This window comes from Bipolaris sorokiniana (genome assembly GCF_000338995.1).
Source record: "Bipolaris sorokiniana ND90Pr unplaced genomic scaffold COCSAscaffold_12, whole genome shotgun sequence".
NCBI lineage: Eukaryota > Fungi > Ascomycota > Dothideomycetes > Pleosporales > Pleosporaceae > Bipolaris > Bipolaris sorokiniana.
Window position 1 is genome coordinate 899,917 of NW_006911906.1, and position 14,031 is coordinate 913,947.

A 14,031-nucleotide genomic window follows, 5' to 3' on the forward strand; every position below is an offset into this window, starting at 1 on the left:
TTCAACAAGTCAAGCGCCGAGTACAGCTTCTTAAGCAACATGTATCACGCGCCTTTCGTTGTCGAGAATGTTGAGTACAAGACTACAGAACACTTCTTCCAGGCTGCAAAGGCGCGTCACTTCAAGGATAACGATACTCTACGCAAGATTATCGATTGCGACGACCCAGTCAAGGTCAAGTTTCTTGGTAAACAGGTCAAACATTTTGATCGCAAGGAGTGGGATGTGCGTACGTTATGGTATTCTCAGAACTATATTCCATGAAGCTAATTCTATAAAGTTAAGGAAGAGACTATGAAGATCGGCAATGCGCATAAGTACCAGAACCCTGCTCTCCAAGAGAAGCTTCTTGCCACTGGCAACCGTCATCTAGCTGAGTGCGTTCCGAGAGATTGTTTTTGGGGTATTGGTATTGGCAAGGCCAAGGCAGAGCTTAACAACGGTAATTATCCTGGCAAGAACATCATGGGGCACATTCTGGAAGAGGTTCGTCAGCATTTCCAAGATAAGATTGAGCATGACCAGGCTCGCAAGCAGGTTCTTGGAGGATAGGGTTTGAAGTGGATGCAGAGTAGGGATAACCGTGACTGCAGAAAGCGCACGAATGGCGAGAATCATATGCCATTACTTGTGGCCACTCCATTGTGACCTACCACTTCACATTTTGTGGTGCTATCAACTCTTGTAGAGCCCAATCAATCATAGATAAACTATCTACTACGACTGACTTTATTAGTGTATTTCATATTCCATATATTCATGACGTATGTGAGTGATGGATCCAATGACTACCTACGATGATACAGAAGAGTATATGCATGGCTAAAATGATGGGTTAGGCCCAGCCACCCATGGGAATCCGCCCGGCGACCTTCATTTTCCCAGCACAACTTAAGCAGCCCGATTCATCTCTCTTCCTCGAGCAACTGGCAGGCCAGAAATCTCAATGAAAAGGTTCGCGTCGGCCTCAGGAAGTGCAATAGAGGCGACACTGTGACCCGACGTATGAGCAAGCCCAGGGACGTCAGGACTAATTGCAAAAATAAGTATAACCTTGAATGCTAGCGTACTAGCGTTTCAGAGATTAAACTGAAAAGAACAGACTAGCTTTCGTTAGCTGAAGAAGCCAAACTCGATAAAGGGGCTAACATACTACTACACTTGATCTAAGCCAAAAGGCAAACTGGGAGCATCATTAGCATATGCTGGTAAAAGTTGACAGTAGGGGGTAAGAGAGGAAAAACTTACGAGAGCTGGTTTGCAAAGGAGAGGTGGGAGGGCAGGTTTTTATAGACGGTGGGAAGCCACTAGTTTAGTGCGGCACGTGACCTACTGGCTGCGGTCATAGCTCCCTGGCGAACGGTTTGCTTTGACGTCAGGTTGGGTTGGGTAGGGTAGGCAGCAGTGAGGTAAAGTGGGGAAATTACGTTGCTGCCTGGAGCGTGCGGGCAATTGGCGACGGGGTGGTGCTCGCCAGAGCTTTATGCATGGTTGTGTAGTTGGCGCAGTTGGGCGGTGCAATGTTTTGCACATATATATCACTCTTATCATTTTGAGAAATATTTATAACTGATAGTAGATGTTGAAAAGAGGGATAACATGCAGCAACTTCGAACACACGCGCACGTATACGAGGCAAGGATGCGATGCTCTAACTCCACTGGAAGCACGACTAGTAAACATACAGCAACCACATGCCAAACTACCCAGAGAAACCCAGCACCCAAAGACCATGCTTCAAGTAGTTTGGCGGGACAGCTATGGTAGATGAAGCCAGCTAAGATTTTGACCCAATCACAAACCATGGGAGAGACCAACTCCCGCTTCCAGCTTCTAGAACCACACAAGTGAGGTGTTCAAGGTATCCCGTTGCGTACTGGTAGCAAACTTCGTAGGTAGAATGTTTGCACGTGATGTAGAAGCCTGTTCAACCCATTTGGTTAGTTGCTGAGTGGGAAACGCTTTACAATGGGTGTCAGGTGCTTGTTTCTCTCGACCGGAGCGTGTATTTTTTACTCAGCGCGAGTGCGGAAGAGATAGCTGCTTCTTCAGTAGGTGACATGTCGTTCAAAGTAGGCAAGGTAGTCTCGCTTGCAGCGCGAATCGGAAATGCGATGTTGGCTGCGGCGGCTACTACGACATTGACAGAGAGACGTCTGTTCTTGATCGCTTAGAAGAGTCATGTACGAAGAACATGTGTACATCCGACATACGTTACATTCCTGAATTGAACTCACACATCGTAAATCAGTAGGGCGTCTACGACCTATCCTAGCGGTTGTCTAGCCAAATTCGTGAAAACCTCACAGCTCATCCTTATTCTTGGAACCCGCACCCGTCTGGGCCTGTTCAACAAGACCTTTGTGGACCATGCTCGTCAATACCTCGTAAGCAACCTGTGCTGCAACCAAGCCCGTCGTCTCCGCCGAGCCGTCATATGCAGGGCTGACTTCAACAATGTCTGCCCCAACCACGTTCATATCCTGAATACCACGCAGAATTCGAATCACTTCCCGAGTGGTCCAGCCACCAGGCTCTGGAGTACCGGTACCTGGCGCTAGCCCAGGGTCGATCACATCAATGTCGATGCTAAGGTAGACCGGCATCTCAGTGCCAACACGGTCCATGATGGATGCAATCACTCCCTTCACTCCAATCTCGTCAATGTCGTCCGTGGCAATGCGCTGCCAACCTTGCTGGGTGTCATCGACATGGTCAGCATCGTCGTCGCCTGACAGTCGCGTCCTCAACCCCGCATGCACACTCGAGCCGTTTGCAATCAAGCCCTCGGTCGAAGCGTACCAAAACATGCTGCCGTGGTTGAAGAAGGATTGCGTGGATAGATCCTCGGGATCCAGCCATGCGCTTGGATATTTTGCTATATTTCCACCAAGTTAACAATCTTTGACTCTGTTGAAACTGTTAGAGCCACTAACCTGGATGCCAAGTGTCCAGATGGGCGTCAAAATGTACAACAGCGATTGGCTGCTTGTACAAATTCTTCAATGCCCTCAAAGCTGGCAGTGCTATGCTGTGGTCTCCGCCAAACGTAAGCAGCTTTGGTTTCTTGAAGTACGACACTCCACTCTCAGTGCTCTTCTCGGTCGCTGGCCTGTTTGCCAACTCCTGGAAAGCTTCACTCATCTGTCGCAATGCCAGGGCATTGTCAAAGGGTGTAATGGGTATATCCCCGCAATCCACAATCTTTGCCCATGATGTGTATGGATTGAACCCCGCGCGTGGATTGAAGCCACGGAAGGACGTCTGACGAGAAGAGCCAGCACGGATGGCTCGAGGTCCGAATCGAGCACCAGGTCGGTATGATACTGCGGTATCGAAGGGTGCACCGAGGATGGCGATATCGTAGGTTGTCTCGGGGCTAGTCAAGCAGCGAGTGTGCGGCAGGTGGGCAAAGGTTGAGATTCCAGAGAAGCCCCACTAAGCGACTGTCAGTTGTGTTCAAGCACAGTCACTTGGAATACTTACATCTGTACCCCACTTCCTCTCAAGCTCGTCTAGCCGCTCTTGAGAGAACGAACCCTTTCCTTCAGTGTGGTGGGCTCCATGCGCGGAGACATGGGCCGCATAGGCAAACAGAGTGATCCAGTTCCACCGCATGATCAGTGCATTGCAGTATCTCAAGATAAAACAGTGCAGCCATCGAGTTCAAATACCCGTAGGCTGGCGTCTAGGGCGGACAATTATGTAAAATCGCGTTATCGTCAGTCCTGGTCATGTTGCCAACGGCGTAGCGGGGCAACCCAGAAAGGAAAGTCCATCCGTAGTCGCTCGGAGAGAATGGAACTGGCTCGACCTCATGCCTGGCCTTGCATGGAAAGACGAACAGGAGATGTGAAGGTGGAGAGCAACAAGGGTCGTTCTCACGGCAACGCGAGACGGAATTGAGTAATGACGTGATGCATGCTCGTCCCGTGACGACGCGCCTTCGCGTGTTACGCGAAGCCTCCACCCTCGCCATCCAAGGTACTGCTCAGCGCAACTCCCCAATCACGTCCTCAGTAGTCCGTATAGCTCATCATATCGGTGTTATTGTGGATCTCATCGCAACCTATTGTTCAGCGCAAGAAGACCCTATCTGACTGTCAAGATGCCCGAGGTAGGGACGCGTTCTACATAGTTGCGCGCGCATCACACCTGCTAACACCGATCAGATTGCAGAAGTAGCACGCATCGTGCATTTCTTGAAGAAACATGCTGTCGGAAAGACTATACAAGCGGTGAAAACCCAAGAAGACAATGTGCGCTTGGTGCCATCTCATTTGTACGAAAGCATCTAATGGCCTCATCTAGATTGTCTATGGAAAGGTTGGAACCTCTGCAGCAGCCTTTCAAAAAGCCATGTCCGGCAAGAAAATTCTAGATGCACGCCAGCAGGGCAAATACTTCTGGCTGGTCATGGAAACGGCACCACACCCTCTGATGCATTTTGGTATGTCTGGCTGGATGAAGTTCAGCAACGACGAAACAGCATACTACCGCCCAACCAAACCCGAGGAAGCGGAGTGGCCACCCAAGTACTGGAAATTCATTCTGCAGTTGCAAGGAGAGCCCAAGAACGAGGTTGCCTTTGTGGATGCAAGGCGACTGGCTCGAATAAGGCTGGTGGATGCGGATGCGGAAGATATGAGGAAGACGACTCCACTGAAAGAGAACGGCCCGGATCCGGTTATTGACAAAGACATCTTGACCGTTGAGTGGCTGAGTAAGAAGCTGAAGAGTAAGAGAGTGCCTGTGAAAGCTCTACTGTTGGATCAGGGTTCGCATCTCCTCACCATATCATTGAAATAACGCATTGTCTGACCTTACATAGCCAACATCTCAGGCATAGGGAACTGGGTTGGGTATGTTCATTGCAAAATAGACTAGGAGCACCACTAACATCAGCAGCGACGAAATAATGTACCAAAGCAAACTGCACCCGGAGCAATACAGCAACACCTTCAGCGACGAGCAAGTAAAGCGCTTACATGACGCAATGATGTACGTCTGTGACACGGCTGTGCAGGCCAATGGCGATTCAGACAGTTTTCCTCAAGACTGGCTTATGAAGCATCGTTGGGGAAAAGGCAAGAAAGAGACAAGCAAACTACCGACGGGCGAGAAGATTACATTCCTCAAGGTCGGTGGTCGGACTTCGGCCATTGTACCGAGTGTCCAGAAGAAGACAGCAGCTGTTGCTGGTGACGTTTCTGACACTGCAGAGGCCGAAGACAGTGAAGCGGATACGAAGCCTAAGAAGAGCAACAAGAGGAAAGCCGAAGCAGTCAAGAAGGAAGATGAAGAAGTTGAGGAGAAGCCACCTGCTAAGACCAAAGGCGGACGTAAGAATGTGAAGGAGGTTAAAGAAGAGACGAAAGATGCTTCCGAAGAAGACGCACCAGCAAAACCGAAGCGTACTAACAAGAAGGTCAAAGAACAAGTCAAAGAGGAGACTGAAGTGGAGACTGTTGGTGAAATTGAAGAGCAACAACCCGCCAAGAAGCGCAAGACGACTGCTAATGGCACAGCAAAGAAGAACAAAGCTCCTGTCAACGAGGAGAAAACGAGTGAGGATACAACAGGAAGACGGCGGTCAGGACGCTTGTCCAGGTAAGGGCGAATACGGTATATTGGCATGTTGTTTTGTATAAGTCAATTGTAAGATAGCGGAAGAGATTTTTTTTTGAATGATTGTAAACCTACTACCAAGGTTTAACATGCACATCGAAATGGCTGCTGTAAGAGGTCGTGTAAGCGGGGTGTCAGGACGCGCACGTGCAATTCGAAGTCGAGGTGCGCTAGCGGTCGAATCGAACACTCCGACATTGAATTTCAGAGCTCCCCACATTCTCACGTAGCGCAGGCCAGCCACACTGCCACAGTTGCTTGCCGAAGGGGCCGTGTCGCCATGACACATTGTATCGATTAAACATCTCGAATCCCCACCTAACCTCCCCCGGCCTGGTCGCGAGGTTGAATCCAATTCATTTCTTAATTCCGAACGGAAGCTCTTCGACGGCCGACTATCAATAACTCTCCGCGCACACCTCACACGACCGTCACCATGCCGCAGCCATTGCCCAGCAAGGAGCAGACGCTCTTCCGTTCGCTTGTCAAGTACTACGAGGGCAAGCTGTACAAGAAGGGTAGGCTGCAGTGCAAGGGCAACGTATGGCATTGCTGACCCCGCCAGGCCTCAAGGCTGCCGAGCAGATCTTGAAGAAGCACCCCACCCATGGTGACACCCAAGCGATGAAGGCCCTGATCCTCAATTCCATAAACCAGGGTGACGAGGCCTTCGCCCTCTGCAAAGAAGCCCTCCGAAATGATATGAAGTCGCACATCTGCTGGCACGTTTACGGTTTACTGTGGCGCTCGGTGAAGAACTACCCTGAGGCCATCAAATCATACAAGATGGCTCTGCGATTAGAGCCAGGCTCGTTGAACATCCTCCGCGACCTCGCCCTCCTCCAATGCCAAGTCCGCGACTACGAGGGATACATTGAGAGTCGGCGCAAGATGATGCAGGAGCGACCACAATTGCGCCAGAACTGGACTGCTTTGGCCGTTGCCTACCATTTGTCAGGCAATTTCGCCGAAGCAGAAAATATCCTCAAGACCTACGAGGAGACGCTGAAGCAGCCTCCGCCCAAATCCGACCTCGAGCATTCCGAAGCGACTCTGTACAAGAACATGATCATCTATGAATCTGGTGACGTGGAGCGTGCCCTGAAACATATAGATGAGGTGGTTAGGGTCAGTCTCGATCGACGCGCTGCATTGGAGCTGAGGGCGAAATACCTACTCGAACTTGGGCGCAAGGAGGAGGCCGAGAAGGCTTACCGGGTCCTTTTAACTAGAAACAACGAGTACCGGGGATACTTCGAGGGGCTAGAGAAGGCCTTGGGTCTGGATCGCTCCAACGACGCCGATATTGAGAAGCTGAACGAACTGTATCAATCATTTGCCAGCAAGAACGAGCGCAACGATGCTGCAAGGCGCATACCATTGGACTTCCTTCAGGGTGAGGCATTCAAGACACAGGTGGACCAGTACCTCCGACGGATGCTGAACAAGGGTGTGCCTTCAACCTTCCCAAACATCAAATCACTCTACCGTGACGAGGGAAAGAAGGCAGTCATTGAAGAACTTGTGCTTGGCTATGCATCGGAGAAGAAGACCAACGGCTCTGCAGAAAACGAGAGCAATGGCGACACCACCGATCGATTCGAACAGTCTGTCCTGTACTTCCTCGCCCAGCACTACAACTACGTCCTGAGTCGTGATCTTGACAAGGCCATGGAGTACATAGACAAGTTGATTGAGATGGATCCAAAGTCGGTTGATTATAGTCAAACCAAGGCACGGATCTACAAGCACGCCGGCGATGTCCAGAAAGCCTCGGAAACGATGAACCACGCGAGAGAGCTTGATGAGAGGGATCGATACATCAACACCAAGTGCGCCAAATATCAGCTACGGAACAACGAAAACGAGAATGCGCTTAACACAATGAGCAAGTTCACCCGTAATGAGGCTGTAGGTGGACCACTCGGTGATCTCCACGACATGCAGTGTATGTGGTATCTGATTGAAGACGGAGAGGCATATCTGCGACAAGAGAAGTACGGTCTCGCACTGAAGCGCTTCACAGCTATCGCGGACATCTTTGATGTTTGGCACGAGGACCAATTCGATTTCCATAGCTTCTCACTACGAAAAGGACAGATCCGCGCCTATATTGACATGATCAGATGGGAGGACCACCTACGTGATCACCCGTTCTTCACCAGGGCAGCCACCCAAGCAGTCGAACTGTATGTCCGGTTAGCAGACAACCCGAAGATGTCGAATGCGGATGAGCTCGAGCTGGACAAGCTGGACCCTACAGAGCGCAAAAAGGCTGAGAAGAAGGCAAAGAAAGAGAGGGAAAAGGCTGAGAAGGCTGAGGCAGAACGGAAAGCAGCTGCAGCTGCAAAAGCAACAGCCAAGGGTGAAGATGGCGACACTAAGAAAGAGGACAATGATCCAAATGGCGAGAAGCTGCTTCAGACCAAGCAGCCTCTAGAAGATGCCCTACGGTTCCTACAGCCCATGCTCGAGTTGGCCCCGAAGAACATCAAGGCTCAGAATGTGGGCTTTGAGGTCTATATCCGAAGAAGTATGTTGTGATTTCTGCATCTTTTCTTCTCGACCTATGCTAACAGTATATCAGACAAGTACCTCCTCGCCCTCAAGTGTCTACAAGCAGCACGTGAGATTGATCCCGAGAACCCCAAGCTACACGAACAGAGTGTGCGCTTCCGCCAAGCTAGTATGTCCAACAGGCCCATCACCGTCGAGTGTGTTGCTAACAGCTAGCAGTCAGCAAACCCGTCGAGCCTCTCTCCACTCAGGCATCGGAGGTCATTAAAGCTACTTTCACCGCACCACCCGCGGATGCTGACCTCAACGTTTACAACGATGAGTTTTTGAAGAAACACTCTGAGAGCGCGTTGCATCTCCAATCCGGATATAATGTCCGTTACATTCTTGACAATAGCTCCAAGTCACAAAATGAGCAGGACCTGCTAAAGACACTGGATCTCCCAACCATCACGATTGAAGAAGCGAAGGCCGGACTGACATTGCTCAATGAGTGGAAGAGCGAGCAGGGATTCAAGGATGACTACAGGGCGAAGGCTTCAAGTCGTTGGAGTGCAGCTGTTGTCTTTAAGAATTGAGCTGCAAGCTCTTTGATGAGTGTTGCATCGAGACAAAGGAAGCAGGTGGTTATGCATTGTACATGATTACAAGCTTGGTAGATATGTATGCATTTGCATTTGCATGGCACTAAACGGCCCGTAACAGAAGCAAGAATAAAAGAAAACTAGATAAGAGAAACCGTGTCTAGCATCACATGTTTGGAGAGAGTGGCAAGGAGGCGGATCGACTGTGCGTCATGCGCAAGCTCGTCCGGAACGGCGAGGCGTCCTGCTGTTTGCCTGGACCAATCATGTGGCGCGCAGTACGAAAACTGCCCGCTAAGGTTAGCTCCAGGCTGTGTGGGGAAATGTCACAGCTGTACACCTACGAAACACCTTCCCATGAATTCAACATTCTTGCTTTGTATGCTTCAACAGCGTACTCGGTAGTCTCATTGTTTTCGCCACGCCACCTGCGACCTCAACGCGTCTGCAAGCATCTTGCTGTCCGAACACTAACAGTGGTTTCATGCGTCAGCAGTTCCGTTACCGTATTGACCGTATAACTCTCGGCTTCACGCCAAACCCCGATGGCGACAAGGAGATCACACAACAAGACGAGGTTAGGCTGTCACCAATGCAAAAGACGACGGATAAAAGTAAGTACTTGTACTATCATGTACTATCATCTTTTCTGTGTGAAGCCGATTTGCTCAGTGCCCGATAAATCGTGTATATGCGCATATACATACATGCACAACACCACATGTAGCGGGCGTTCACACCCTCACAGCCATAGCAGTACTGGAGCGTATAGGCAAGTATTTGCAAAGAAGCGCATACTAGTAACTATCCGCGAAAGCCGCAAGCAAGCGCGGTGGTGAAAAGTACCGTGATCTGAGAGCATATTTTCGAGGAAAAAATATTGGATGTCTTAATACTGACTGGTTCATCAGTGTGACACTAAGCATCCATCGTGCGCGAATTGCGACAAAAAGGGCGAGAAATGTAGCTTCTTGGCACTTGTACCATCTTCGCGTCTCCTGACGAGCTCAACATCACCCAGCCCCGAGCACCCGCAAGACGTGTCGCTATCGCCTAGACCTGAGACTCCAAAGCCTCAACCGATACCGGTACATTCTCCAACAAACCTCGCGGCTTTCAGCAATGAAGTAGCGCTTGCGACACAAACGCCCCGTCAAACTGAGATATCACTAGAAGAGTCAGGTCTTGACCATGCAACCTTTCAAACACAACTTTCTTCACATTCCACACCCTTTTTTGATATCAGCATACCACCGTATCTTCGTCCGTACGATGCCTGGAAAGATATCCGGGAATTACTCCCGCCACCACTGCAAGAGGTTCTGTGTCACTATGAATTCACCACTTCCCTTACTCTCGCAAACGACGATCCAGCAAAAGCAGCATGGCAATCGTACATTCCCGAGATGGCACATAGCCATGAATTCCTCACAAATTGTGTATTATCAGTGGCTTCGCTGCATCTCGGTCGGCTTCACGAAAACAAGGAAGCCAAAAAGAAGATGAATACGCTAGCGGCTGCACGGATGAACAAAGCTCTAGCAAAGTATCGGGTTGAGTTGGAAAACATCACAGAGAGCAATGCTGCGGCACTCTTTGCTAGCTCAACATTCACGGCTGTATATCTTTTTCGCACATCAGCCATCGACATTGAGAACCTCCGTGCTTCAATCCCACCAGATGCGACCACACCGTCACCAGAGATAGTCGACAAGATGCTATCATGTGCATTGCGCACGATATGGGCACTCCGCGGTCCCCTAACAGTCCTATTATCAGGATGGAGTTGGGTGGTGGGAAGTAAAATGCATCCAGTCACTGCACGAGAGTGGTGGCCAGAATACAATATTTCTGCAACACCGCGCGCAGTCTTGGAAGATAAACGCCTACAGGAGATTGAGAAGTTATGGGTGGGTGGAGAGGAACCATTGGGACTGCACTGCGTCTACCTTTCTCAAGCACTACTCTACCTTCGCCAAAGCTTCAACTTGATTAGTCAGTTGACACTACCCGAACGTTTCCCTCCAATGTCGGCAGTTCCATATTCGATCGACGACAACACCATCTCCACCCTTACAGATCGCGGCGCAATCTTCGTCTGGGCGGCTCGCATACCACGAGAGTTTATCAACCTCGTCGAGTCCAAGAACACACATGCACTCGTCATTCTCGCACACTACGCCATTTTACCAGGCAGAGTCCGAAACGTATGGTGGCTCGAAGGGCTAGGAGCCGACATCGTCACAGCCGTAGCAATGGCTCTTGGTCGCGAAAACTGGAGCTTGATCGAGTGGCCCGCGGGCGTCGTCGGTGTGGATCTAAGAAATGCATTTCGGGTGGAGAGACGCAAGGACAAGTTGGAAGGCAGTCCGTGTGAAATGCACATGGATGTCATATGAGCTAGTTTTCACCCAGGGACACCCTGCTATACATCTACCGTTTAGAGAAAACTAAGACTACATGTAATAGCTCGGATACTGTGCTACCACCCTGCGTTCACGCCCCACATCACACCCACTACTACTATACCCACCTATTACCACCCTCCCAGCCCTACTCACCCGACCAAACCCGACCTCTATATCCCTACCAACCCCAGTACGCTGTCCTCCGATTACACAGCATATGCAACTCGCAACATCATCCCCCTCCGCTTCATCTGTACTACCCATCTGACATGCCGGCATGTGACTCCCCTCGTCGCACATATCTCAAACATGAGGCCTCGTGGATATGCTATGCGAGGGTTTCCGCTGTCGTGGGAGTGGTGCAACGATTTACTTGGAGATTTGGGGGGTGAGGGGGGCATGTGATGTTTGGATGGGGTGTTCGCGTTTAGTATTGAAGGGAAGTGAAGACATTCTTTTACTTGGAGAAGGGGAGGGAAGAGGCATACACGAGTTTCCACATTACCATCCTTCCCCGACTCAGTCGTAGGCAGAAAATTATCCAGCGGACTCCGAAAAGAATCGTAAAATCCCCTGCCTAACAGGGAAAAAAGTACGATGGCGTACGTAGAAGACTGGGGCTCAGTTTAGACCGTTTCCGATACTGAACAAGTGCTTCCGGTATTTTTCTTCTTTTCTTTTTTCCTTTTACTCTCTCGCTAATGCAAGTGCAAACGCGTCCCGGGAATTAAAAAAAATCTGTGGAGATCTAAGAAAGAAAAAGCAAATACGTATACGTAGGTGAGGGCGGATTGCGCAATTGCGGGCTAAAGTCCATGGGGGGATGCAAAGCAAAAAAAAACTACGTGTTACCCACATGTGCACGCGCCGCTCTTTAGTGCACGAGAAAGAAGAACAGAAGGGAAATAGAATCAAGCCACCAGCGCTTGCTGCGGAGCGGGGCTGTGTGGAGAATGTGCGCAAGAATGTGTTTCTTGTCGGCAGCTTTTTTGTCGGTTCAGCTCAGGCGTTCAGCTCAGGCGTCCAGTCTGGCGTTAGTGTCTCGGCTGTCGGGTTTTGTAAGGGTTGGTCTTTTTTTATAATGAAGATGGGTATTTACGGCGATTGGTGGGCTGGTGGGATTTTGTTGAGTGGAGAATGCGCAGTGTTGGTTGTAGTTTGTTGTAGGTATGGGCGTGATGAGACCACTCTACGTAGACCACTTGTTCGGGTTTATACTAGTATGTTTTGGTATTGAAAAAAATACTTGAGGAAGCTGGAAGTAGCGAATAGATGGGTGTAGGTTATGGGGGCAGTTGTCTGGTTTCTGTGTTGGAATATATTGACTTACTAAAAAGCCATGATGACTTGTCAAAAAATCATTGTCACTGTCCAGACTTGATATACATGTACTTGGGTACTCACGAATGTCACTCTTCAATTTATTATTATTGCCACGCCTATGTAACAGTGTTATATAACATAAACAACGCGGATGGTGGGTTTTGTGAATGCTACACCCCACGGATGGTGGTTGTAACATGAATCCAATCATTCCACAACACATTTAGAAAAGACGACTCGGCATAAAATAAATGCCCAAAGTTACAAAAGAAATTTATTAAAGTATGTAATTAATTCTAAAAACACCGCCCTCATGTGAAGGCAGTGAGTTTATGCATTCTACTGTCATGCTCCGCACTCAGCAACAAAGCCATAGTCGCATAGTACAACCACGCTCAATATGAGAAAAACTAGTCACGCAATAGACATAGACAAGATTACATGACGGTAATAGATAGCAGCTATACAACCATGTACTGTTCTAATAACGAAGGGGGTCACTGAAGGTATCTCAAGCATTCATTGTCGACTGAGATTCCAAAAACGACAGAGACTCTAAATCACCTCTAATCTATGCACAAGAAAGCCACGTATCACTGCACTGGCAAACCTACCTACTTGACCTTCAAATTACCTTAAACATAATTCCGAGCAAGTCGAACAACCTAGTATTTTCTACATGCAATAGCGACCAGGACTTACACACACATATCCCGAGATCCACACCTCCGCATCCTCAATCCCCGAATCTAGTCAACAGCTCCTTTTTCCCTACCCAGACACCTCGCCCATCTTTCCTCAGCCAAATGTACTATTACATCTAGCCTCACTACCACGCTGATCCGCACCCCACCGTGCATGCGCAACCCCGACACGACATGCAGGTACTGCCCCACCTCCTTTGCATCTCGAAGATGTCAACCATGCGTGTGGGGCAAACGCAGGGCAAAACATGTGGGATAGATACGAAGTTTCGGGGTGGCAAAAAACACCAAAGACCATCTCCCTCTCTCGCAAAAAAGGCAGGTTACGCGGGGGGCTGAGGCACGACTTCGCAACTACTGTGTATTGTAATAAAGCGCCTATTTGGTAACTTCCAAGGGTGTATAGGGGTAAACGACCGCGTGTGGGTACGTACGTCTATATCGAAATACGTCCACATCTACGTGCACAAGTCTATCAAGTAATTAATTCAGCTACTCACAAAGCACGAAAATAACAAGGCAGGTGGAAAGATGCGGACAGATAAGGATAGGCGCATATATCATGCCGTTGCGGGAGAACGGCCTTATTGACTTGTGCAATCCAAACCCACCTAAAATATTATATGCGACATCGATGCAATCTCCAAATCGCGATCGCGATCGCGATCACCAAGGGGAAAAAGTGAAGGGGAAAAAGTGAAGGGGGATGGGGGCTTAGATGTGTCTTGGACAGGGCACCGAAACTTCTGTGCGTCATCTTAGGAGTGGCTAAGCATAACGAACATCAACGACAACAACAACGCAACGACGATTTGTCTTGAGTATTAAGGCTTGGCAGTGCTGGTTCCCAACGTATCGCAGTAGGCA

The 14,031-nt window shown here is 49.4% G+C and overlaps 4 protein-coding genes across 4 annotated transcripts; 3 read left to right on the forward strand and 1 right to left on the reverse strand.

Annotated features, from left to right (window-relative positions):
- Positions 1–39: 39 nt before the first annotated feature.
- COCSADRAFT_96527 (uncharacterized protein) lies at positions 40–552 on the forward strand (the record flags this gene model as incomplete). The annotated part of the gene is made up of 2 exons (XM_007704712.1): positions 40–229; positions 281–552. The coding sequence occupies 2 exons, from the start codon at positions 40–42 to the stop codon at positions 550–552; spliced, it is 462 nt and encodes a 153-aa protein (XP_007702902.1).
- A 1,615-nt stretch (positions 553–2,167) lies between these two features.
- COCSADRAFT_201983 (uncharacterized protein) lies at positions 2,168–3,850 on the reverse strand. The gene is made up of 3 exons (XM_007704713.1): positions 3,487–3,850; positions 2,937–3,438; positions 2,168–2,878 (listed from the first exon to the last, which is right to left on the reverse strand). Exons 1-3 carry the CDS (start codon positions 3,616–3,618, stop codon positions 2,304–2,306), a joined length of 1,209 nt encoding a protein of 402 aa, XP_007702903.1. The 5' UTR covers positions 3,619–3,850; the 3' UTR covers positions 2,168–2,303.
- A 145-nt stretch (positions 3,851–3,995) lies between these two features.
- COCSADRAFT_123410 (uncharacterized protein) lies at positions 3,996–5,682 on the forward strand. Its single transcript, XM_007704714.1, has 5 exons — positions 3,996–4,117; positions 4,173–4,259; positions 4,312–4,777; positions 4,832–4,862; positions 4,909–5,682. The coding sequence occupies exons 1-5, from the start codon at positions 4,109–4,111 to the stop codon at positions 5,612–5,614; spliced, it is 1,299 nt and encodes a 432-aa protein (XP_007702904.1). The 5' UTR covers positions 3,996–4,108; the 3' UTR covers positions 5,615–5,682.
- A 382-nt stretch (positions 5,683–6,064) lies between these two features.
- COCSADRAFT_173919 (uncharacterized protein) lies at positions 6,065–11,128 on the forward strand (the record flags this gene model as incomplete). Its single annotated transcript, XM_007704715.1, has 5 exons — positions 6,065–6,146; positions 6,194–8,161; positions 8,216–8,314; positions 8,365–8,708; positions 9,641–11,128. The coding sequence occupies 5 exons, from the start codon at positions 6,065–6,067 to the stop codon at positions 11,126–11,128; spliced, it is 3,981 nt and encodes a 1,326-aa protein (XP_007702905.1).
- Between the last annotated feature and the right edge of the window lie 2,903 nt (positions 11,129–14,031).